The sequence below is a fragment of the Yarrowia lipolytica genome, chromosome 1D, assembly GCF_001761485.1.
Source record: "Yarrowia lipolytica chromosome 1D, complete sequence".
Classification (NCBI taxonomy): Eukaryota; Fungi; Ascomycota; class Dipodascomycetes; order Dipodascales; genus Yarrowia; species Yarrowia lipolytica.
In genome coordinates, this window is record NC_090773.1 from 1590118 (window position 1) to 1614589 (window position 24472).

A 24472-nucleotide genomic window follows, 5' to 3' on the forward strand; every position below is an offset into this window, starting at 1 on the left:
CCATCTCATCGAGACCTACAACGACTTATATATATCTACAACCTGACTTCCTGTTGCTGTTGTATTCTGCCAACGCACTTTTGCGACTCCTAATTAACACAACATGTTCCAAAAGAAACCTACAGTGAGTACCACACGGCACCAATTCGCGACGCACACCCCCACACACCCCGCTCTAACCAGATCAACCCCCCAAACTCGGTCAAATCAAGCCAGAGATCCAAACTGCTACAGGATCTCTGTGTCGCCCACAATCTTGACTACGCCCGCCTGTCGACCGCAGGCAAGGAAAACCTGCTGCCCAAGAATGTGCGCACGTGCAAGTTCCAGGCCCACACCGGCGAGAAGGGCATCATGTACATTGATCTCGACGGAGCGCCCCTGTGGTTCACCATCAGATCCGCCAAGGACAAGACGGACCTCATGATCCCGACCGTTTTCACCCTGTGGAAGGCACCGTACCTGCTGCCCCGCATTGCCACGTGGAAACCCGTGCTTGCCAAGCTCATGGGAGGTGCAGATCTCATGTTGCCAGGAACCGTGCCTCCTTTCCCCCAGGACGCACGAAAGGGAGCCCTGGTGGCTGTCGTGGACGCCGAGAACCCCACTGTGCCTCTGGGCGTGGGCCAGTGCATTCTGCCGCTGTTCGAGATTGAGGTTGTTCGTGGACGGACAGGAAAGGCTGTGCTGATGGACACGGTGGTCGAGGATGAGATCTTCCATCTAGGTAAGCATGAGGTCCAGATCCCCACAGATCTCACCGAACAGATGGAGATTCCGTATGAGGAGGAGACCACCGAGGGCCAACCTGCTTCTGAGGGTACTACTGAGCCCCCAGAGTCAACTGGAGCTGTCAAACACCCTGAAATCACAGTCAAGGTTGAAGAGGAAGATCTAAATGACAGATTCTCTCGTGAAGCTACTCCCGGCCCCGAAGAAATTAATCAGATATCTGAGCAGATGGAGGAGACGAAACTGGAAGGTACAACGTCTGCAGAGACCCCTGTTGCTGAGTCTCCTGCTGAGTCTTCTGAACCCGCGCTCACCACGGAAGATATCGACCATGCGTTCAAGCGGGCGCTCATGCAGTCGCTGTACAAGATCTCCAAGGCTCCCATCGACCTACCTATCCCTTCATCCACGTTCATGTCCGAATACGTGCTCAACAATCTCCCCATCTACCATCCCAATGTGAACATCAAAAAGACGTCGTGGAAGAAGGCCTCCAAGTTCCTCAAGACCATGGAGAAGGAGAAACTCATGAAGGTGAAGGAAAAGGGCGGTGATGTGTCTATCATCAGTCTGGCAGGGTCAGACAACGAGGCCATTGCCCGATTCGAGCCCTTCAAGGTCGCCAAGAAGCGTGCTGATAAAAAGACCGACTCCGCCGACAATAATTCATCTTCTGGAACCACTCTCACAGTGACGCAGTTCTGGAAACCCAAATCGGCAGCTGGTGACTTTTTCAAAGCCATGGGACAGCCCATGAGCGCCTACTACCAGGGTTCCGAGCTTACCAAGCTGCTCCAGGAGTACATTGCCAAAGAGAAGATTGCAGACCCCAAGAAACCCAAGAACGTGGTCATCGACTACACTTTGAGAGCGTCCTTAGGCGGAGTGGGCCAGCAAACCAGTGTGCCTAGAGCCAATCTTACCCAGATGCTACAGATGAACTGCCAGCCCTTCCATACCGTCTCTAAGGACGGCGAGGAGCCCACTTCTGTCCCTCTTCAAAAGGGACTGCCTCCAAACATCACAGTCACTCAGGAGAAGCGAAACAGAAACAAAATGGCCACTGTTATCACCGGATTGGAGCACTTCAGGATCGACATGTACTCTCTGGCCGACGACCTCAAAATCGCCTGTGCCGGCTCAGCCACCATTACCCCCATTAAGGAGGGCTCTCCCGAAATGGAGGTCATGGTCCAGGGGCCCCAGTATGACAATGTCACCAATCTGTTGGTGAAGCGAGGCGTCAAGCCCCAGTGGATCCAAAAGAAGGATGGCAAAGGTAAGCCCAAGAAGAAGTGACTGATATACGCACGCCACAGTACAAGTACATACTACTACGTAAAAACACTATTCTATTATCGTATAAGACATTATCATAACAAGGTAATTGGAGGAAGCGCTTAAATGGGCACATCTCCAGCCACAACCGTGACCTTCTTCTTCTTACGGTCCTCCTCAGACAGGCCCTTTAGAGCCTCCTGTGCTGCCTCCTCCTCTCCAATGCGAGCTTTTCGCTCTCGCAGAACACGCCCAAATCCAGTCAGAATGACAACAAAAATGGGTCCCAGAAGAGGCAGATACACAGCCACCTTGTGCTCGTCCGGGAAGTACATCTGCTGCACCATCATCTTCTCAAAGAACCCCTCCTGGGCCTTCTTCATCGACTCGGCGGCAAAGTACACGGCCTTCCAGTTCTTGCCCAGCTCCAGGCTCTCAATACTTGTCTTGAGGTCCTCGATGGCCTTCTGCACGCCGTTCATAGTGGAAATGGGCACGGCAATCGAAGGCAGTGATTTTGTGAGTCGAGAAAGCGAGCCCAGGGTCTGTGAAGAAATCAGCAGCGCCTTGACGGCAAATAGACGCGAAAGAGCCGAGATTCGCATCGCAGGAGAAGACGGCTCGGCTGGGGCACCCAGCAGAGTCAGCAGCTGGGCGGAGAAGGTCTCGAGAATGGGCTTGAGCTGCTCCTTGGTGAAATGGGTCTGGCCGTTGATGAGCTTGACGCCTCCCCACTGGGGCACCACAAATGAGTCCGACTCGGAGCCCTGGATGTGCATGGGCAGATCCTCAATGTCGGGCACGTAGAGGATGAAGTGCAGGGTGGGGTCTTTGTGCACAGAAGAGAGGCCCCAGGAAGCGGAGTTGATGAAGGTGGAGAGGTCACCGGGGGTCAGCACGTACTGGTTGTCCACAATCTCTTCGGGTTTTCGGGACAGCTCCGCGTGGTGTTCTACCTGGGTGTCAACGTTGAAGGTGGCCACATGTTGCAGTTCATTGAGTAGAGGGTCGAAATACTCCTTCAGAGCCGGCTGAATGTCCCAGGATACAGGAACGCCTCCGCCGTGGAACAGCGAGAACGTGATGTAGTACTGGGGCGAGTAGATGACGGCAAGATCGTCCTTGGACTTGTTTCGACCCACGAGCCGCAGAAAGTCCTGAATCTCGGGTTTGTAGACAGACAGGATAGATGCCACGGTGGCCTTGACGAGATCGTTCTTGGGTGACGTGATCTTGATATCCTGGCCCTGGGTGTCGACTGTGTAGGTGGGCGTGTCTGCTTCGGCAATGTGGATCTGGACGCCTTCGGTGGACGGAATGATACCCCAGCCGTAGATGTTCTGGGACGCCAGTTGCTGGGCCAACTCGGCCTCAATATCCTTGGCCGTATCAGAATCAATGCCCGAGAAGACCACAGGCACCTTGATGTGCAGCTCCGACGTGACGGTGCTGTCGTAGTAGGCCATCTCATCGTGGGGGAGAGGACTTCGCTCGACTGAGGTGGTGTAGAGCCATAAAGGCATGCCGAGAAGCACAAAGGTGAGAATGTACGCCACCAGAATGTTGGCGCGACGCTCCACGTGCTCCTTGGGTTCCTTGGGGATGAGAACCATGATTGTGTACTTGGTAGTGACACGCTGATGATGGTGTACGTGTATGCGTATGCACTTGACGATGTGAGTTTATTATCGTACCGTGCTGGAGCTGGGGCTAAGTAGAGTTTGAAGTAGAAGGCTAAGTAATATTAGTTGGACGGTGTCGTTGGAGCTTCGATATCTCCAAACATTGCGTGAGCAATGTGTATTTATCATTTGTATTTGTTGGTAAAAGTGGATTTCTGTATATAATGGGATTTGTTCCTAGTCGTTATCTTTTCTGGGGCACAAATAAAGGACCCCCAGCTGACTTGTTAGTCAACAAAATCTAACAAAATAGGCCTTAACTACACTGCACTTTTGCTCTTGTGGATTGGAAAGTATAGTTGCAAAGTAACTGTCAAGTAAAAGTAGTTAACTTGAAATTTCGAAATGAATATATCTCGAAATGTTGTATGACAAACATGTATTGTCTTCGCACATTAGTTGGATACCGAGTGCGCTCTATCTGCTGATGTACTCGTTTCTACACCAGCATGTCTGGAAACGGTATTTTACACCCCCAGTGCACTTTGCTTTCCAACTAATCTCTACTACTGAACCTAACTAAAACTGCCCTACAAGCTGGCAGACACAAGACAACACAAGACAACAAAAGTTGTTATCCAATCTATCATATATACAAATTACGCATCAATGGTAATGGCGGGAGAGTGGAAGGACCGCAGAGTGGTTCGGGCCAGAGACGAGGGCTTGGCGGTGTCTCGGGTCTTTGCAATCTGTTCTCGGACTGCTCGAGACGCCGCAGCAATGTTTTCCACAATCTCTGTGTCGGTAAAGGAAGCGTCTCCGACCTTGATGGAGAGACAGCCGGCAGACTCTCGGAAGGGCATGACTCCGGAGGTGGAGGCGATGATCTCGGCGACATCGTTGCCCACAGTGCCCTTTTTGGCGGAGGGCATCATTCCCTTAGGACCCAGCACTCGGCCGAGTCGGCCCATTTTGCCAATGATTTCGGGTGTGGCATAGCACTTGTTGAAGTCGAGGGGCTGTTTGCCCGACAGCAGGTCATCAATGAGCTCTTGTCCGCCCACCAGAGAAGCTCCGGCCTCCTTAGCAGCCTGGGCCTGGGCCTCGTTGGAGGTGATGACACAGATGGTGTCGCTGCCGATGGCCTTGGGCAGTCGCACGGTGCCCGTGATGCCGTTGGTTCCCTTCTTGGCCACAATAGACCACGACACCACTATCGATGTGGAGGACGAGGGCCAGCCCACCTCCATGGCCCGAATGTACCGCAGAGCCAGGGGGAAGTCCATGAGCAGCGGGTGCGACAGACGGTCTCGGGCCTTTCGCATCTGCTGGGCAAACTTGGCCCGCTCCTTTCGCTGGGTGATCTCTCGCAGTCGTTCCTTTTCTCGTCGGATCACCAGCTCCTTGTAACTGGGCTGGTTGACGGCTCCGGAGGTGTCCTTCTTCTTCTTGCCGAGCGCCACAGCCGAGGTCGACAGCGGCCGCACGCTCTGGGCAACGCCACCGGCCGTCAGCTTGGCCGCGTGTGTGAGTCTGAGCATTTTTTGGTGGTGGTTGGATGTAGTGTGATGTGATGTGGTGAAAAATTAAGCTGTGAAATTTCATCTCGACTTTGGGAGTTTCTCTACAGTTTACAGGAGCGACCAGTGGAGTCAATTTGTGGGGTGTTGGTGGGGTTGAAGCGGCTAGATTGAGTGAGGAAAAGCTGGCTTAAGACGTGGGATTTTCATCTTTTGCTCCACTCCTTCCGGTTTCTCCAGTCTCAGCTCACCCACTTCCTTTTTGCCCAAAAGGATCACTTTTGGATCCCCTACATACACCTTATGAGTGGATGGATGAAAGCGGTGAAAAAAGATGATCTGATACATAAAAGATGATCTGATACTTTGAGGAAGAGGCGACTGGTTTCGGAGGGTACATTTGAAGTTATTCCACCCGTTTGTTTCGTTTCTTTTGCCCCAATCCCGTGGCACATTCTTCTTAGCAGACATTCATTGGTCATCGTACGAGTACAAGGCCAACTTGCCTGATGGATTCATTCTTGGTCAAGAATCCATCGTACTATATTACAAGTACTTGTACGACTACAACTGATACCATAGCTACTGCCATCTTCATTGTCTCATACCAATAATCCTCTTTGCTATATACATTAGTTGTGGTGTCCTTCTAGTGGGTCAGGAACCACCGACCCTTGAGAGTCCGTCGCTTGATAATCTTTCGGCCGGTTCGAGATCGCGATCGGGCCAGAAAGCCAAGAGATCGCTTTCGCTTTCGGACCGAGGGCTGGTAGTCGATACCTCGCACGTATCGTCGCTGGGAGGCGCCGGAAAAGGGCGTGAGGAAGGGCAGAGTGGCGGTAGAGCCCTGGGCGAGCGCGGAGGCGACCCCTGAGGCCGCGGGAATGCACGACGGCACGGAGTTGGGCTGGATCATGGTGGCGGATCGCTGTTTGATAGCGGTCAGAGGGTTCACGTTGCCTCCGAGCGTGGCCATGTTTCGGGCCATGAGGGGTGCGGGTCGGACCACCTTGGTTGCAGCGGCTCTGGTGATGATTCTGAGCATGGCTGGGTTGGGGGCTTGTTGATATGGTACAGTACCGACGGGTTACTTGTCTGGAGTGTTGTGCCGTTCTCTGCTATTAATATATTTGTAGGCACTTTTTCACATATTGTCCCGACTCCCACATTATACCCTAACCCGAATTTCCCCATTCAGCTGCAAGCTCAATTTTATTTGCCTTCACTGCGCACTTGTGGATCACGCTGTTGCAAAAAAAAAAATCCCGTTGGCTTGATCCCGACGTACTAACCGCGCCGCCCCCACCACAACCACCAGCATGTCGTCCTACAAAGCGCCCGGCCCCACGGCCATAGAAGTGCATTCGTCCAAGGCGATCCCCAACGGCGAGGCCGAGGAGATCATCACACAGTACATCGATGCCACCACCGAGAGCACAGACCAGCTGCTGTCCATGTCCAGCGACAGCATGCCGTCGGTCGTGTCGCGAAACCACGCCATGATCCAGCAGCTGCGACGGGTCCAGCGAGACCTGCGGGGCTTGCCTCCGTTGGAGGCTGAAGAGAAGGAGGTGGAGAACAAGGACAAGGGGGATTCCAACACAACCACCGACGGAGGAGATAACGATAACCAGGAGGAGTCTGAGGATTCCGACGACTCTGAAGAGTCTGAGGAGACCAATGAGGACCAGGACCAAGACCAGGAAGAGGCTTAAGAGATGCTGTCGTCCGCCGCTTTGGCTCTACCACACCTTTACTGTCTACTCACCCTCTCCCCCCACCCACCCCCCTGTGTCGACACAGGGTAGCATTATTAATGTACATTAACTATAGAATCAACATGTTTACTTAGAGAGGTGTGTAGTGTAGCTGGAGAGTGGGTCGTTACGGGTTTGGCATATCGGATCTGGTGTAGGGCATTCCCAGGCTGTCGGATCAACTGGCCAGATGTCAATCCCGTTGATATTTTGATAGCTACAGTTTCGGTAGGGGAGTGTATTATGTTGCCCCTGTTCACATAGAATAAATGGGGCGAATTTGCAATCTCAAACGTCCTGGGGATCAGCCCTTTCTCCCCACTTCTTCCCGTCTCCATCCTTGTCTATCGCCCATCATGCAGATCTAACTTCTATCTAAAAAATCTCCTTTCACATTTCACCAACTCGTTTCACACTCGACAACCCATTCCCTACAGCATGGTGGTCGAATCGGTGCCCAGCAAAGAGCGGTTCACCGCGACCAGGCCGCAGGATAACGAGCAGCAGCACGTGCACGAGGTGTACAACCAGATTGCGTCGCACTTCTCCAACACGCGATACAAGCCGTGGCCCATTGTGGAAAAGTTTCTGCGGGACCAAAAGGACCACTCGGTGGGCGTGGACATTGGCTGTGGCAACGGCAAGTACATGGGCGTCAATAACAAGGTGTTTATTGTGGGCTCCGACCGTTCGGACGAGCTGGTGAAGCTAGCTCATGACATGGACCCCTCTAGAGAGGTGGTGGTCTGCGATGCGATCGACAACGCCCATCCCGAGGGCAGATTTGATTTCGCCATCAGCATTGCCGTGATTCACCACTTTTCGACCCCCGAGCGACGCCGGGAGGCCGTGCGGGCCATCCTGAACACTCTACGGCCCGACGGACGAGCTCTCATCTACGTGTGGGCGCTGGAACAAAAGACCAGTAGACGCGGCTGGCACGAGGGCATGGACCAGGACGTTATGGTGCCGTGGGTCAAGAAGGTAGATGGCGTGGAGGAAGTCAGATACCGCTACTATCATCTTTACCGCGAGGGAGAGATTACTTCGGATGTGGAGGCTTCGGGAGGAAAGGTGTTGGAGACCGGTTATGAGAAGGATAATTGGTGGGTGGTAGCCAAGAGAGGTGACGATTGGAGTTGACCACAAAGAACCCACCCGTGTATTTATATCGATAATGTATATATATATGTATATATATGTATTGATTTGTGGCGGCGTAGATAATAGCTCGAGTTCGATCGCATCTCCCTCCTCATTCGTACTCTTGTGCAGGGAATCGTGCATACCGTGCAAACTGCCCAAATCTTGATCTCTTCACACCATGCTCAGAACAATCAGACCCGCCAGAACAACACTCGTGAGGGCGGTGAGACCGGTGAGACCGGTGAGCGGCCGCGTCGGCAGATTGGGTCGTCACGTGACCACAGGCACCACCTCTTCCACAACCTCCGCTTCGTCGCCGGATCTTTCCACAACGCTGGCCATGGCGATTGAGCAACAGGGCCCAATGTCGGTGGCCACCTTCATGAAGCACTGTCTGACGAACCCCTCGGGCGGCTATTACATTGACAAGGACCCGCTAGGAGCCAAGGGTGACTTCACCACGTCGCCCGAGATTTCTCAAATGTTTGGCGAGCTCGTGGGCCTGTGGTTGGCTGCCCAGTGGCTGTACTACGGCCAGAAACAGCCCTTCCGAGTGATTGAGTACGGTCCCGGCCGAGGAACGCTCATGGACGACAGCCTACGGGCCCTGGTGTCTGCCAAAAGCACTGGAGCCAAGGAGGCGCTCAAGGAGGTGCTGCTGGTGGAGGCGTCTCCGGTGCTGAGAGACGCGCAGAGAAAGAAGCTGTGTGGAGCCGAGTCGCAGTTCAAGACCGAAGAAGACGGCTCCATCACGTGTGTGACCAAGTACGGCGTGCCGATCCGGTGGTACGAGGACTCCAAGATGCTGGACAAGCTGGCGTCTTCAAACGACCCGCTGCACAATTACATTGTGGCCCACGAGTTCTTCGACGCCCTGCCCATCTACCAGTTTGAAAAGACAGACAAGGGATGGCGCGAGCTCATGGTCAACTACGGCGTGGAAAACAAAACCAAGGAGTCGTCGATTCTGCTGCCCGGACAGACCCACATCAAGTCGTCTGATCTGGATAAGGACAAAAAGAAAACGTTCCATCTGGTGACCGCGCCCACTTGGACAGTGGCCTCCAAGGTCATTCCCCAGAGCCACAAGCGGTACCGGGATCTGCCCGAGTGGTCCAAGATCGAGGTGTGTCCCGATGCCTGGGATGTGGCCAACCAAATGGGCCGACTGGTGGCCAAGGGAGGAGCTGCCTTCATTGTCGACTACGCAGTCAAGCCCGGAGTGCCCGTAAACACTCTGCGAGGAATCAGAGACCACAAGATCTGCTCGCCGTTCGAGGAGCCGGGTAAGGTGGATCTTTCTGCCGACGTGGACTTCACCGCCATCGGAATTGCATCCCGATCCAAGAACAAGGAGAATGTGTCTGCCTTTGGACCCATCAACCAGGCCACCTGGCTCAAGAACATGGGCATCGAAATGCGGACCGAGAAGCTCATGGAGGGCAAGGAGGAGTACATCAAGAAGCGGATCGAGTCGCAATACAAGCGGCTGGTGGACATTGGAATCAACGGTATGGGCAAGATTTACAAGGCCTTCTTTTTGACCCATTCCAGCCACGGATATCCCGTGGGATTCCCTATTCCCGAGCCCAAAGATCTCAAGGAGCCCCATCAGAAACCCGAAAAGGACCCCAAGGACACTGAGCCCAAGGTTGTTGAGGTCTAGACGCAAGTGTCTCTCCAACTGGTGAGTTGTATATATATAGTTAGATGAATGATGAGAATAGTATCGAGTATTGTATCGCGGTGGTTGTCGGTCAATAAATAAATTACAAGTACACGTCCCTACTTTGTCAGATTACTGGCCCAGACCACACAGTAATGTTTGAGCAACAAGAGCAGCTCTTCTCGCTCGTCCAGAAACTCGAGCCCATGAATGCGCTGCTGCTCCTCGGGACTCAGCCACTCGTCGTGGATCACGTCCATCGATGTGGCCAGCACCTCGGTGTACCCTGCTGCCTTGAACCGCTCAATCTGAGACTCCAGAGACGGGAACTTGGTCATGCTAGGGATAGAAATGCCTCTGGAAGCCAGGTTTTCGATCATGACCTGCCCAAACTGGTCCTGGCCCGACAGCGGCTCGTACATGACGATGGTGGAGTTGGTAAACTCGCTGGTGATCCAGAAAATGACCTGTTTGGCCTGGTCCGGCTCGAGGTAGCATAGACAGCATTCACTGATGATCAGAGTCGCAAGACTGGGGTCTGATCCTGGCAACACAAAGCCTGGGCCGATTGAACGGAGATCTATTCCGTGCAGGTGGTATCTTTGTGTGTGCATGCCGGTTGTCTTGTCGTACTCTTGCGCGCCCACCAACTCCCTCAAGGTCGAATCCTGCATGATAATGTCTCTTTTTCGCTCGACGGACACGGCGAAATCAATCTCGTGGTACAGAATCTCGTCTCTGTTTTCGGGCTTGCTGCTCCATAGACTGAATGGCCTCGTGTCCGATCCAGCGCCCAGAGAAATGATCTGGACTCTCTGGCCCGGTTTTTTGGCGGCCAGAAACCGGTCGACCAGTACGTCGATCGCGTGGTGTCGCACAAAGGTGCCACGGTTGATGAGCGGTAATTTCGGCTGGAATTGAGCCACCACCTTGCGAGCAGACCCGGGGCCTTGTTGAGCGGCCGCCTGCTTGGAACCAGCCACAAACAGATCGATGAACTCGTCCTGCAGGTACCCTTTCTGCACCGCCGAGTACTTGGACGACAGCGCGTCTCCGTCGGTAGACTGTACCACTTTATCTTTGCGCAGATTCATTGTCGACAGTGTAGTGAGACGTCCAAGTGCGAGTAGATCGATTGGTTGTACAACTACTTCCAGATTGCATTAAGTTCTGTACCTGTGGTGGAGTGCATGACCAAGCAAAAGTAATTATGGCGGAGTGAAGGAGGAGAGCGGCTCGTCCGGTGATCTGGAAGTCGAGCGGTGTCGAGTTGTGGTGTGGTGCATCGCGTCTCACGATTGCTTTTCGGGCTGTCCTGTGGCAACTCTCTGCTGACTAATCACGCGGGAGGCGCCACGTGACGTGTACAATCTCGCAATGACTTTAGTAGCAAGTGACAGAGGGTGACTGACGACTGGTGGACGGTTTTGTGGGTTCCGTGTGATGTGTCATTCTGGACCCTGTCTTGGTTGATATATATATTTTCGCCCGAAACAAGATACTTTTAATATACACCTGAAATTAGACATGTACAAGAACATCTGACGCCAGAACGCCGTCAAGTAAAAGGGAGTACTTGTACTTGTACAGTTACAGTGTATGCCACGTGACCGTGGGGGATTGCTGATCCAAGGACAGGATTGACATATGGAACTATATTGTTTGATGTTTTTTTTTCTTTTTTTATTCTTCTAGTTTTTCCTCTTTATTCGCTATCTGACTTGACTTCCCTTAAACATCACGATGAACCCAATTTCGCGTCGTAAAAAGGGGCCAGCTCGACCAGTTGACCAGACAGATAATTGGAGGGCCAAATGGTGCGGATAGGAGCACCTTTTCGAGGTAATAAAGGGAACAAAAAGGCAACAATAAGTTTGTTGAGCATACCTGTCCAGTATTGTACTTCCAATGGCATCTTTTACTGGTATTGCTAGCCGCCCTCGAACAAAATACACCTGAATTTTTTTTCTTTTTTCTTGATTCCAGTCTGGAACAGAACAGAAAAACTTCAGAAAAGACGAAATGTATGTCGTAATTTGACATGATTCCAATCAAAGTAATACCACGAGAGGCCGGAACACGGACAATTCGGCAGTTCCAGACCTGGTTCAACCAGCTCACTCTTCGAGCCAGATTCATAGGTGCTCATTGACTTTATCATTACTTACCATTACAGACTTGGGAGTCATAGAGTCAGAAAGGTCTAGCCACATGAACGACATACAATGGCACTCTGCTCCACTAACTCCATCCATCGTACACTCTACACTCTTCTACAGCTTCAGAACACTCGATTCACTCGCGTTCCTCGTTCATAAATACAACATGCTATACATGAATCTTTTTTTTAGCTAAACAATGTGTTCAATCTGAACTTACTCCTGCTTGGCTCGTCGGGCATCTCGCTCCTCAGCAATGGAGAGCTTGATACCCTTGCCCTTGGGCAGAGAGATGAGAGACTTGTTGCCCTCACCGATAACGAAAACGTTAGTGAGTCGGGTAACAAACTGGTTGTCAAGAGCGTCCTTGATGTGGACGATATCGAAGCCACCCTCATGTCGCTCTCGGTGGGTGATGGTGCCGACTCGGCCCATGTTTCGACCTCCGGTGGTCATGACAATGTTACCGTTCTCAAACTTGACGAAAGAGGTGATCTTGCCGGTGGCCAGGTCGATCTTGACGGTGTCGTTGACCTTGATGAGAGGGTCGGGGTACCGGATGGTTCGGCCGTCGTGGGTGACGAGGTAGGGGATACCCTTCTTGCCAACCTGGACTCGCTTGACCTTGCCGAGCTTGTAAGCAGCCTCCTCATCGGTGATTCGGTGGACGGCAAATCGGCCCTTGACGTCGTAGACAAGTCGGAAGTTCTCGCCGGTCTTCTCGAGCTGGATGACATCCATGAAGCCAGCGGGGAAAGTGGAGTCGGTTCGGACCTTGCCGTCGACCTTGACCAGTCGCTGCATGAGAATGGCGTTAACCTCTCGGCCGTTCAGGGCGTACTTGAGACGGTTTCGCAGGAAGATGACGAGAGGCAGAGACTCTCGCAGCTTGTGGGGACCGGCAGACGATCGGGGAGCGTAGGTGCCGGACAGCTTGTCCAGCATCCAGTGGGAGGGAGCTGCGAGTCGCTTGAGATGCTTCTTGCTGGCGTTAGTTTAGTTCGTGGGGCAGAGGCGACTGAGTCGAAGCTCTTTGCTTCTCGTCATCATCTCCTCTTGACACACCCAGAACAGCCCTTATCCTTCTTCTAAAAGCGATGGGCTAGCCTGGTCTGTGCCTCATCTGATCGGGGGGTGGGGGATACTCACGGTCCTCGGGCCATTTTTGTGTTTGTTGAGTGAAGAAAAGATTTGGAGGTCGGATGTATACTTTTCACTGACGGGGGGGAAGAGTTGGGAGTGTTCGTTTTGGGAAGAAGCAGTCACGTCATGTGACCAGACGGGAGAGAGGGTAATGTTGGAAGGTCTCAAAATGAGATTTCAACAGACATTGCGGGGGAATTGACAACGAATTTATATTTATAATGGCGCTGTAAACCTTTTGGTGTTTTTTTTCGAACGATTCTGGGCAATATTGACAGAGATAGATCGATGTTCTCAGAGATGCTCTCGTCCCATTGGTTGAAATAAAGTTACTTATTGGGAGGTAACAATTCGGGGTGTAAATAGTTGAGGTAATAGTTAAGTAAATGCAAGTAGTTGGGGTGGAAGATATAACACGATGCTCGGCATTGATAACAGCGGAAAACAGGTAATATCATAAAGACAATGAGTGAAAATCGACAGTGTGTTTTTATTAACCCATTGACGCTCTATTACCTCTGTCGAACAGCCCCTGTTGGGGTGTTGAGACAAGTAGCAGGTAACTAAATTTCCATCTAAAGTACGTTACGATGGATTATATTGGCCCAACGGAAGCGAATGGAGTCCAAATGCAAAGAGAATGAGATTTAAAACGACAGTTGGAGTGTTTAACAGAAACAATTTCGCCCATGAGTTCATTATTGGTGGATAGAGACATCCCTCCCTGCATCACCAACTACTTGGTACACTGAACTTGGAGCCATACAAGTGGATCAGAGCGCTGGATATGACGGAAAAAACCGACTCAGTGGATGTATGCGGACGAATAAATAAGTTTGGTAAAATATCCCCGGGATGTTATCAATAATGGAGCTGTTTGAGAGTCCTCTGTGTGGTCTCGACTACTGTATGTACTGTAGTCAATTCGTAAAGATGCAAGGCCCCAATATAAAATAAAAATATATCAATAAAATATATATAATTCTTAAAAAATAAATTGCCCAAAATTTAAAAACTTGCCCCAAGAATAGTTATACTGTGAAAAATAATACCAAAAGTACACAAATCAACTCCCTACATGATTATGATTCCATTGATATAATAATATCCACCACATGACATACAAAAATACTGATTTTTTTCTTTCGGCCTGTTATATATAGTTCTTCATATTATAACTATATCCCGATATATTTGCAACTTTCTTCGCCCCAATGTTGTTCATTCTCCTCGTTCCTCTCAAAAACATATTCACTGGGAAAAGTGGCTATTGAAATACATCATTTTGGTCGGAAGATTGGGTTGATTCGAAACATACAACAATATCTATCCGTTGACATACAAAAATATCGAGTCTTCCTATCTACACTCCATCCCCATGACGTAATCAAAATGCTATATGTAAGCACCTTGTAGAGAGCCCCCCATGGAATACAAATATTGCTATGGCAGGTATCTGTAAAAGTTGTATCATTAGACTTCTAACTTCCTTATGATTGCAACCATCTAACAACATCCGCCACTTGTCCCACAAAAATGTTCCCTGAAGTTCCCCCGACTACATCACGATACTTCAATATCAAACTCTATCATTTGCACTCCATACAATGAAATGGTGGCTTCTGACGCCGGTTCTGGCGTTTGATTTCAGCCGTGGGTCGCTCCATGCGCTGCGCAACGAGAGCGAGACGCTCTTCGACCACGCCTACAATTCCTACATGCTCCATGGGTTCCCGCATGACGAGGTTCGACCAATTGCATGCGAGGGGGTCACGCGAGACAAGGACGAGACGAATCTGGGTCGCAACGATCTTATGGGCGGGTGGCCGGTGACTCTTATCGACACGCTGGACACGCTGGCGGTGATGGGCCGCAAAGCCGAGTTCGAACAGGGCGTTTCGCAGGTTCTGCAACACGTCAAGAACTTTGACTACGACGCCACGGTGCAGGTGTTTGAAACGACCATCAGAACATTGGGAGGTCTTCTGGCGGCTCATACGTACGCCTCATCACCGGACCTGGGCATGCAGATACAAAACTACGGCGGAGAACTGCTAACTCTGGCGACAGATCTGGGAGATCGACTGCTGTTGGCGTTCGAAGGGGTCGATCATGGAATCCCGCACCCTCGAGTCAACTTGCGACGAGGTATCAGACCGGTGGGAGGCAAGTACATCACCGACGCCTGTGCAGCCGGAGGAGGGTCTTTGCTGCTCGAGTTTGGACTACTGTCAAAGCTGACTCGAGACCCAAAATACATTGATGCGGCGGAGAAATCCTTCTTCGCCATCTGGGAACTGCGATCGGACAGAGACCTGCTTCCTATGGGCATAGACCAGGACACACTGCGCATTACCTCGGCCATGAGCGGGGTCGGCGCCTCGGCAGACTCCTACTACGAGTATGCCCTCAAGTGGTACCTCATGTCTGGAGACGAGCGGTTCTGGGAGGTGTACTCGCGATCAAGACGGGCCATCGATACCTGGAACACCCATCCGGACACATGGCATCATTACAATGTGCACTATGTGACTGGCGAAGGCGTGGCGCCCTGGATCGATTCTCTCAGTGCCTTCTTCCCTACTCTGGACGTGCTTACCGGCAATCTCAAGCGGGCCATCAGGACCCATCTCACCCATATGAAGCTGTGGAACACTTATGCCGGCATTCCTGAACGCTGGCGGTTCACAGACGCCCAGGTCGATCTGGAGTGGTACCCTCTACGGCCCGAGCTCATAGAGTCGACTTACTACCTCTACCGAGCTACCCGAGACGTCTTCTATCTGCAATGTGGACGTAAGATCATGTCCGATCTCAATCTGCGTAACAAGGTGGAATGTGGGTATGCAGGCACCCAGAACGTCAAGACCGGCGAACTGGCGGACCGGATGGAGTCGTTTTTCATGTCTGAAACTGCAAAGTATCTCTACCTGCTGTTTGACACCGACAACGGCCTCAACAACGACTCGCGACAGTTCATCTGGAGCACCGAGGGCCATCCTCTTTACTTTGACGATAGGGTGCTTTCCAATTCGTACTCTGAGAAGCTCCCTCGTGAGCCCTCCAAGGGTCTGGAAGACGTGAATGGTACGGCTCTCATCTGTCCCAAATTCAACCATCCCACAGGCCCCTTTTCTCTCATAGGCGCATGGCCACACATGTACGATCTCAATGCTCGGTATAAGTACGAGAAGCCCTGGTATCTGCGTCCCATTCTAAACCGGCCGTGGTCGACTCTGCTGCGAAAGCTCCGAAACGACGGCACGTCAGTCGTCAAAAAGGGCATGATGGCAGATGCTGAAATGGAGCCTGGGTTCTACGAGCGCTATGTGGCTGGCACCAGACCCACATGCGCCGCCATTCTCGACGGAGACATGCATGACGTGTCGTTTGGAAGCGACACCACCAGTGTTTATCCCCCGCTGTACCAGGAGCCCGATTCCAAGACGGGCTATCTGGAGTTTGAGTCTCTGGATGGAGTCAAGTTGACGCTTGTGGCGCGCGACAATCACTTTTGGCTGCTCAACATCAATGGAGTGGGCTGTTCCGGAGCCAACGTGGACTGGTATTACAATGTGCCCAACAACGTGATCAACATCAACAAGGCTACCGGCCTGTTGAACTTTCGGGGTCGCGATGTGCCCAACATCAAAATCGGCAAGATCATTTCGTGATTCTTACGGTGCCGTGGCGACTGATGCCGTGAATGTATTTATTGTTTATTTGACCGTGTGTAGGAGTGTAGGTCGGCTCAAAGGAGAGAAAAGAAACATTCATCTCATGTAGCTGTCGGACACAGGGATAAACTCTCCAGTATTCATATGATAGGAGATACAGACCAAGTTCTTGAGCAGACCAACTCCAGCTCGACGCAATCATCTCCAAGTGCGACTACGTACCTGTTAGTTGGTATAAACGGAACACTCCAAGTCGACCAGTTGTAGATTAACCAAGGGACTTCTTCGGAATACGATCCAGCTAGACTACAAGTAGGAGTACATACTGTACATATATCGATGTCGCTTTCTGGACAGTATCATACATACTGGTTTCCCAGACTTCTCCCACTCGGCCCAGCCAGTTTCGCGGGTGTCTCTGGCGCTCGGCCCGACCATCATGTCGTTCATAGACACCGTTTCAATCAATCACAGACCATCTTTTGATCATATACTGTAGATGCCTTTACTGGTTTACTGTGGACTCTGAGCAATTGACAATCCCCATGAAGTTCCTGGAAGAAATCGTATATCAGGCTACAACTGGACTACAGTACTACGAGTGATGTTAGATGACATGATCTGTATTCAATAATGGCACATATCCAATATTTTATACCTACTACTGAGCATTGAGAAGCACCCCCGTATACATGGCCCTTAAATATCCACTACTCGCGCAGTCTGAGTCCTCCCCAGTGTGTCGTGATTCACCGTCTCCTCAGGATCAGTCTAGACTGAGTCGCGGAGACAGAAGTGTCCAGATATCGTTAATTATGTTGATACCGATACTTTTTGAGACAATTACATGTTGAGACCGATACTTGTCGAGACCGATACTTGTCGAGACCGATACTTGTCGAGACCGTTACTTATCGAGATTGTTCCAATGCTGATACTGATACTTGTCGAAACGGTTACTTCTGTTACTTACGTCGGAACCATTCGATACCGTAATCTCAGTTTTCCCGCGACTGTGGTCGTGAAAAAAAGGTCAAGACCCTTTCGTTCGCTTCCAGTCGTGGCTCTTGAGAGACCACATATGGTACCGTGCTGTACTTTGGGTCATCTCTCAGCATGTTCTCTCTCGGGTGGTGTGAGTACTGCTGTTTGACAACTGAACCCATCCTTCGCAACAAACAGTTCTCGTCCGCTGGGGTTATCAGGCCCTGGTACCGCGCCCACAAGCGTCAAATTTGTGTCGAAAATGCTGTTCAGCTGGGCGAAATCACCGGTACCAAATGTCAGCCAGTGGTAGAATCTGTCTCGACTCGACATGGCAGGACCCCTGTCCAGCATCTAGAAAGTTCTCGGAAATGACCCATTCTCCTCACCCACACGACCAGCGGACTCATTCTCTTTGACGGATTGCTTCAGGATCTAGAACTGCCGCCAAAAAGCCCACTTTATCCGCTTATCGACATCGTTATCTTGCATCATATATGCACCACACGCTGCTCATGCATTCCCGAAGCAGTCTTCCCAAACGGGTTTCCCAAATCGGACTTGTCACAATTTCGTCTTTACTTCTATTACGAGATATATAATGAACACTACACTGCCAACCATTAACTCGTGTCTACTCGCGTTTTCCTTTTGTTAAATCCACCTTTCAAAGGTCCATTGAAGGATTCCAAGGTGTCTCAGGTGTCTCAGGTCTTTCAGGTTTTTCAGATCTCTTTCACCTCTCTTTCACCTCTCTTTCACCTCTCTGGAAGGTCTTTATTTCACCTCTCGCACGTCTCTCTCAAGTCTCTCAGGTCTCTCAGATCTCTCAGGTCTCTCAAATCTCTCCATCTCGCACCCCATGTCCCTATCGTACTCGTTCAACACCACCATCTTCACTGAGAATCGCGACCTGGTCGCAGCCCTCCAACCTCAAACCAACTGCGCTCGAACCGCTCTGACTCTCATCGTGTCGGATTGTGGCAAATTATCCTCTTTCAACGAAGACCAGCAATTGCGAGTGTCGCTGGCGGTGGGCCTGGCGGTTTGCGAATTCAAGGCGGCCCAGGTGACATACCCAGACGCATGTAACAACATTGAAGACTGGATGTCGACATCGGCCTGCACACAACAACTCGTGTCGTCGCCTCAGTGGTGGACCACCTACCACGGATGCTACAACTCCGTCAAACAGATCTGCCACATGCACGAGGCCAGCCGAGAATGCGACCGCGCGCTAAAAACCCACAGCCAGATTGTCGACATGCAAGAAAAATTGCACACCAAGATGGACCAGTACTGGGAACTGGTAGAAACCATGTCGGATCACAGAGACGCGGTGCTGGATTACTGGAACGACACGTTTGACTTTATGAGCGAGACTCTCGCCCACATGAAGGAAACCTCGGTGTCCCTGAATGCCGTCTACAGAGATAACTTTGCTCAGGCACAGGAGCACTTCCAGATGCTGTCAGAAAATCTACAGGAGGCAAGGGTACAAATGGAAAACCTCGGGTGGGCCGCCCAGGATGCAGTCGTCTCGTTGTCCAAGTCTACACTCGCAGAACAATCTCTGGTGTCGGAAAGACTCAAGAATGACGCCTCCAGCTTACACAAACTGTTGGTACTGGCACACCAAGACACCACAGAGAGCTTTGAGACCCAGCTGCAACAGTCACTCACAATACTAGTTGAGTCTAGCGACAATGTGCTTCTCAACCATGTGCAGCAAGTAAGTTCACGACTGTCTGCTCTCATGTCCGACCTCGAAGAGAGCCAGAAGAAGAACATGGATATGCAACATCAGCTGCAGCAAAAGGTGAGAACGATCAACGATGACATCGAGGGATTCACAGACACGGTTAAGCAGGGGCTGGAGGCTAGCCACTCGCTTCTGAACCTGGTCAAGTCGAAAATCCAACTCGTCAACGGCGTCGTGAGCATTTTCAGTCGACCTGTCAGGAGTGCATTCCAACTGGCCAGCTTCATCATCATGATCAGAGCGGCATTCATCGGAGGAATCTATACCAGTATCGGGTTGGTGATGGGGAGTATGCTTGGTGTTCTTGTTATGCAGCAGGTGTAGCACCATAATCTGCACCATGGTCGTCATGCACAAATAAATATATTCCTATGTATCTTCCACCTATGTACTGGTGGGTCTGGACTGAAAAAACAAACTGATTTTCAAACCAAAGACCATGTTCTAGCATCGAGCAAGAAATCAAGTCCTCAACACTCAAGTAGCCAGATAATGTATGTTCCTGAGAGTCCCCATAAGCTAGAAATGAGTGCTTGGTCTCACCCCTCCTCTAAGCTGGCTTCTTTAGCTTCTTGCTTGCCTCTTCTAACAAACTCCTGGACGAATGATTCCTGGTGAGGAAACTTGAAATGCTCTGGGAAAACGGCGTCTGCATGGCCGACCCGTTGCGACTGTGGTTCTTAGACCCGTTGGGCGTCACCTTGCCTGAAAACGAAGGAGAAGACGGCAGTCGAGGAGAAGATCCAGACGAAGCCGTAGCACCAGCACCAGGGGATAATGTTTGCCGCACCCCTCTATTTGCATCGCTAGAGGGATAGTACGGCGACTCCTCGATGGTCTGACGAGCCGGAGACTTGAGAGCAGTGCCGTAGGAAGGCACCCGCGACAACGACTCCAGGTCCGTGGTGCTGTTATGCTGACTGGGCAGCCCAGAGCCGCTGTCAAAGCCCCGCATCACCACTCCGGGTGTCGATGGCACAGACGTCTCGTGCGGAATAGAAAAGTAGTCCTGGCCGCCAGATGCAGGGGAGGGCGAACCGGGCACGGACGGCACAGACGAGCCATTGTGAGACACAGGCGGGTGCGCGCGGTGGAACAAGTTGTCCATCGACATTGCCGCGAGGTTGGGCGCCAATGCATCCATGTCCAGTGAGTTGCGCCGCGACACGATCGGCGTATTGGCGCCCGAAGCCATGGGTGTGTTGAGTGCCGAAATGGAAATCTCCGACCACAGCCGGTCATAAATGTGGTCCGAGTACGTGGGTGGCGCGTCTTCTAGCAACAGGTTTTCGTTGTTGGACGAGCCACCGGTGTTGCTAAACAGCGTATCCTCCTCTGTTTGGCTAGCGCCTCCGTTAGTTTCAGGATCGGGATTATGCGATGAAACAGCAACGTTGGGCGAGATGAAAATGTGGATAGGCAGGGAAGCTCGAAGCTCCGACGTGTGCCCACCGGGGTTCTTCAGGCCAACAACAAACTTGAACTTGTGCGTCACCTTGATGAGATTGGGCACCTCGGCGTCCTGCGTCACCTTGGAGAGCGACGGCGGGATAGGGAAAAAGTCGTCAACCTCCCACAAGTCGTGGCCCTCGTAGCCGTCGGCTGTCGCCTCGATCGTCTTGTTGGCCACCACCTTTTCTACCTGCTTGTTGTGGCCAAACGGGGTGGTCAGCACGGAGATCTCCACCAGCGTCATTTTGATGGACCCCAGCTTCAGTCCCTTGAGCAGTGGCGTCATGGAAAGGTGCACGGGGGTCGATGAGCCCACAGCCACAGCCTTTGACGGCAACGAAAACTCGTAGTCCACCTTGTTGGGCCACACGTTGTTGATGGACATGGTTTGCGTCAGCTCAACATTGTCATGTCCAAGAGTCCGAACCACTCGTAGATGTTGTTTTTTTGCAATGTTGTTGGAGAACCGGCCACGCTCAATCGTGGCAGCCAGCTTCCACACCACCATTCCTCCTTCCAGACCCTCGATACTCTCGGGAATCTCACCGGGAAGAATACAGTCGAACGGGACCTCGTGATTGCCCTGACGCAGGGTGTTGGACGATGCTTGGAACGGCGCCCAGATGTCGTCCCATGTCTTCTCGTAGAGCTGCTTCTCGTACTTGTGGTTGCGGACCTGGGGTCCTCGCGGCGTGGTGATGTTCTCTGACCAGTCGAGACGCAGGGTCGCGTATAACTTAAGTTGGATGCGTTTGATGGAGATGGGCTCCACGGTAGCGAGGACAATTGCGCCTGCGATTTGGACCGACGGTGCCACGTCGGGAGAGCCTTTGACGACAACGACATTGCGGTCGTTTGTGCGGAGTCTAGGGTTAGTATTTGATGACGATTGTAGGTCAGGAACATGATCGGGTTACGTGAACATTGGCCGACGCTCAGGGGAAGCCAGCATTCTGTGTAGCATGCGACGGGGATGTTAGCATTTTCCGTCGGTCAGACAATATACGACGACTTGTCGCAGGTCTGGCGGAATCCTGGGCACATGAAGATCAGATCACACAAGACAAAGTATCAGTTGTGGTATGATGGCAGTAGTGTATGCCATGATGTTGCCAGATGCAACTCGTCTCTTGGAGTCACGATGTCTCATACGTCCCAGGTTGTTGGCCCCCGTCACAGAAGCTGCAAATACCACCACCGCTCGCGATAGCATCAACACGGATCACACGACTTGGGTGGTTTTCCGTCATGTAATGACATGTCATGCCTTTCTTGTCACTCTGTCCATGTTGCCGTCTCATGTGCATGTTCGCATGTCACGCTGATCGCTGCAGTTCTGCTGATGGACCAACTCACTCAACATGCATCATGAGTTGAACCATCTGGCGGTAGTATGGACGAGAGGCACTCCGATGTTTGCAAGTGGTCACATGTCTCATCACCCCTGTTCCAGATGGCCACAAACATGCCTCGACATGTCTCATCACACATCCTGGACCCCGATCCCCCGGGGGTCGTTGGCCTCGTCGGACCCGCTCATGTCACGACATGTCGACCTACACCCTTTTCGTGCGTCACTACACTCTCACATTGTCGGTTCAGACCTCGGGTCCGTCTCCGACGTCCAGCAGTACTCACCGAATGTCAAACAGCGGCAGCTGGGTCGTGCTGTTCCGCGATAAAATGGCCATGGCGGGATATCAGTGATGGCGATGGCAATGACGGCGATGGCGACGGCGATGGCGATGGCGATGGTCGGGGTGGTGGATGAAATGCAGTGGGCTAATGGGAAGAAGAATAGAGCTACTGTACTGAATCAAGATTGTTTAGTGCAACGCTCACAATGCCGGGCTTAACCTTGTGACGTAATTGTTGCAGCAGTTTGAAGTGCACAGGACAGGAGACTATCCGAGCTACCGGAACAGGAGAAACCACCAGCCGGGTCCCCGGCAGCCTTATATATTAAAGCCCTTCTTTTTGTGTCACCAAAATCCCAACCTCCCACACAAATCGCCCCGCACGTGACTACTCCGACGATCGCCCCACAGACTCTGAGACAGCCCAAGACAAGGTCGTAGATTGCCTGCCGTCCACTATTTCGGTTTCAGCGGCAATCATAATAATTATAGAATTTGTCGGCTATTGGTTTTGATGAAACGTCAACTGCAATATCTCGAGCTCGGCAGTGGTATCTCGAACTCGACACTCGAGCTGGACACCTGCTCGGCCGTGTTGAAACCACTCAACTACAATAACCACTGAAAAACGGCTTCAGAGGGGATCCAAGGTTACAGTATTGGATATGGTGCCAGTGGAAAGTGCGTGAATATTTGCATCTAGAGACTGCGCAGAACACGATACTAGTGTCGAAACGGTTGCGAAATATCCGTTGTGGAGATTGGACTCGTACATTCTGCATTGGCACCAGTCTCAGTGTCACCAGCTCTTCTCCGTAAGTGTTCGCATCGCTCCAATCCTCTACAGCAGTCCTCGCTGCTTACATCATCTCTTGGTACATCTATATACCGCACTAGGTCATGTGTGTGGGCGGATCAGACGAGCGGTCTCGCATCATTTCTTGCCGAAAACGACATTGTCAGGACCCTCGGCAGCAGGACCCTCGGAAGTCACGTAGCTTCGAGTCAGGCCTCCGTCGACCAAAAACTCCTGGGCAGTCACATAGGTGGACTCGTCGGAGGCCAGGAACACGGCGGCCTTGGCCTGCTCAATGGCCTCGCCGAACCGGCCCGAAGGAAGATGGACTGTTCGTCGCGTCTTCTTGTCCTCCGTGTCCAGAAACTCCTGCAACAGAGGGGTGTTGAGAGGCCCGGGACACAGAGAGTTGACCCGAATGCCCTGCTTGGCGTAGCAAATGGCCAGCTCTCGCGACATGGCGATCACCGCGCCCTTCGAGGTAGTGTAGGCAATCTGGGGGGTAGCAGCGCCCATGAGCCCCACAAACGAGCCGGTGTTGATGATGGACGTTTTGGTTTTCTTGTTCTTGAGAATCGACGCAATGGCGTGCTTGCAGCCGTACATGACGCCCTTGACGTTGATGTTCTGCGTCAGGTCCCAGATCTTCTCGTCCGTGTTGAGAATACCGTCGTCGGCGGGGTGCATGATGCCGGCGTTGTTGAACATGACGTCCACGCCGCCCCACGCCTCCACGTGGTCCACGAGCGCCTTGACGTCGGTTTCCACCGACACGTCTGCCTTAAGCGTTTCGATCTTGGTGCCCTGGGCCGCCCGCTGCTTCACCTCCGCCAGCGCCTTGGCCAGCGCCTCTTCGTTCACGTCCGACAGCAGCACGTTGGCGCCCTCAATGGCAAACTGGATCGACGTTTCCAGTCCGATTCCGCCCCCGGCGCCCGTCACAATTGCGTTTTTTCCTGAAAGTCGGTTCACCATGGTCTGTTGTGAGTGTGGAGTAGTGAGTTGGTAGAGTGCAAGTAGTGTACTTGTAGAATGTGTGGTGTTGAGTTGTCAATCTACAGACGGCTTATCGCAAACTCCGGTTGCATAGGGTAACCACATGAGAGGAGCACGGTGATGTAATGGGGCGGGGTCCGTG

General features: G+C 52.0%; 13 protein-coding genes across 13 annotated transcripts; 6 read left to right on the plus strand and 7 right to left on the minus strand.

Annotated features, from left to right (window-relative positions):
• Positions 1 to 103: 103 nt before the first annotated feature.
• Positions 104 to 2031, plus strand: YALI1_D15902g (uncharacterized protein; the record flags this gene model as incomplete). Its single annotated transcript, XM_502758.3, has 2 exons — positions 104 to 124; positions 184 to 2031. 2 exons carry the CDS (start codon positions 104 to 106, stop codon positions 2029 to 2031), a joined length of 1869 nt encoding a protein of 622 aa, XP_502758.3.
• A 101-nt stretch (positions 2032 to 2132) lies between these two features.
• YALI1_D15937g (uncharacterized protein) lies at positions 2133 to 3623 on the minus strand (the record flags this gene model as incomplete). Its single annotated transcript, XM_502759.3, has 1 exon — positions 2133 to 3623. One exon carries the CDS (start codon positions 3621 to 3623, stop codon positions 2133 to 2135), a length of 1491 nt encoding a protein of 496 aa, XP_502759.1.
• A 668-nt stretch (positions 3624 to 4291) lies between these two features.
• YALI1_D15952g (mitochondrial 54S ribosomal protein uL1m) lies at positions 4292 to 5176 on the minus strand (the record flags this gene model as incomplete). Its single annotated transcript, XM_502760.3, has 1 exon — positions 4292 to 5176. The coding sequence occupies one exon, from the start codon at positions 5174 to 5176 to the stop codon at positions 4292 to 4294; it is 885 nt and encodes a 294-aa protein (XP_502760.1).
• Positions 5177 to 5804: 628 nt separating this feature from the next.
• Positions 5805 to 6200, minus strand: YALI1_D15963g (mitochondrial 54S ribosomal protein bL34m; the record flags this gene model as incomplete). The annotated part of the gene is made up of 1 exon (XM_502761.3): positions 5805 to 6200. One exon carries the CDS (start codon positions 6198 to 6200, stop codon positions 5805 to 5807), a length of 396 nt encoding a protein of 131 aa, XP_502761.2.
• A 274-nt stretch (positions 6201 to 6474) lies between these two features.
• On the plus strand, positions 6475 to 6870 carry YALI1_D15965g (uncharacterized protein; the record flags this gene model as incomplete). The annotated part of the gene is made up of 1 exon (XM_502762.3): positions 6475 to 6870. The coding sequence occupies one exon, from the start codon at positions 6475 to 6477 to the stop codon at positions 6868 to 6870; it is 396 nt and encodes a 131-aa protein (XP_502762.1).
• Positions 6871 to 7350: 480 nt separating this feature from the next.
• On the plus strand, positions 7351 to 8055 carry YALI1_D15974g (uncharacterized protein; the record flags this gene model as incomplete). The annotated part of the gene is made up of 1 exon (XM_502763.1): positions 7351 to 8055. The coding sequence occupies one exon, from the start codon at positions 7351 to 7353 to the stop codon at positions 8053 to 8055; it is 705 nt and encodes a 234-aa protein (XP_502763.1).
• Positions 8056 to 8236: 181 nt separating this feature from the next.
• On the plus strand, positions 8237 to 9724 carry YALI1_D15983g (uncharacterized protein; the record flags this gene model as incomplete). Its single annotated transcript, XM_502764.3, has 1 exon — positions 8237 to 9724. The coding sequence occupies one exon, from the start codon at positions 8237 to 8239 to the stop codon at positions 9722 to 9724; it is 1488 nt and encodes a 495-aa protein (XP_502764.3).
• A 119-nt stretch (positions 9725 to 9843) lies between these two features.
• On the minus strand, positions 9844 to 10818 carry YALI1_D16009g (uncharacterized protein; the record flags this gene model as incomplete). The annotated part of the gene is made up of 1 exon (XM_502765.3): positions 9844 to 10818. The coding sequence occupies one exon, from the start codon at positions 10816 to 10818 to the stop codon at positions 9844 to 9846; it is 975 nt and encodes a 324-aa protein (XP_502765.1).
• A 1281-nt stretch (positions 10819 to 12099) lies between these two features.
• Positions 12100 to 13046, minus strand: YALI1_D16029g (40S ribosomal protein eS4; the record flags this gene model as incomplete). The annotated part of the gene is made up of 2 exons (XM_502766.3): positions 12100 to 12868; positions 13033 to 13046. The coding sequence occupies 2 exons, from the start codon at positions 13044 to 13046 to the stop codon at positions 12100 to 12102; spliced, it is 783 nt and encodes a 260-aa protein (XP_502766.1).
• A 1587-nt stretch (positions 13047 to 14633) lies between these two features.
• On the plus strand, positions 14634 to 16700 carry YALI1_D16047g (uncharacterized protein; the record flags this gene model as incomplete). Its single annotated transcript, XM_502767.3, has 1 exon — positions 14634 to 16700. One exon carries the CDS (start codon positions 14634 to 14636, stop codon positions 16698 to 16700), a length of 2067 nt encoding a protein of 688 aa, XP_502767.3.
• A 1849-nt stretch (positions 16701 to 18549) lies between these two features.
• On the plus strand, positions 18550 to 19773 carry YALI1_D16086g (uncharacterized protein; the record flags this gene model as incomplete). Its single annotated transcript, XM_502768.3, has 1 exon — positions 18550 to 19773. The coding sequence occupies one exon, from the start codon at positions 18550 to 18552 to the stop codon at positions 19771 to 19773; it is 1224 nt and encodes a 407-aa protein (XP_502768.3).
• Positions 19774 to 19999: 226 nt separating this feature from the next.
• Positions 20000 to 22592, minus strand: YALI1_D16118g (uncharacterized protein; the record flags this gene model as incomplete). The annotated part of the gene is made up of 2 exons (XM_502769.3): positions 20000 to 21767; positions 22540 to 22592. 2 exons carry the CDS (start codon positions 22590 to 22592, stop codon positions 20000 to 20002), a joined length of 1821 nt encoding a protein of 606 aa, XP_502769.1.
• An 880-nt stretch (positions 22593 to 23472) lies between these two features.
• YALI1_D16144g (uncharacterized protein) lies at positions 23473 to 24309 on the minus strand (the record flags this gene model as incomplete). The annotated part of the gene is made up of 1 exon (XM_066094309.2): positions 23473 to 24309. One exon carries the CDS (start codon positions 24307 to 24309, stop codon positions 23473 to 23475), a length of 837 nt encoding a protein of 278 aa, XP_065950381.2.
• Between the last annotated feature and the right edge of the window lie 163 nt (positions 24310 to 24472).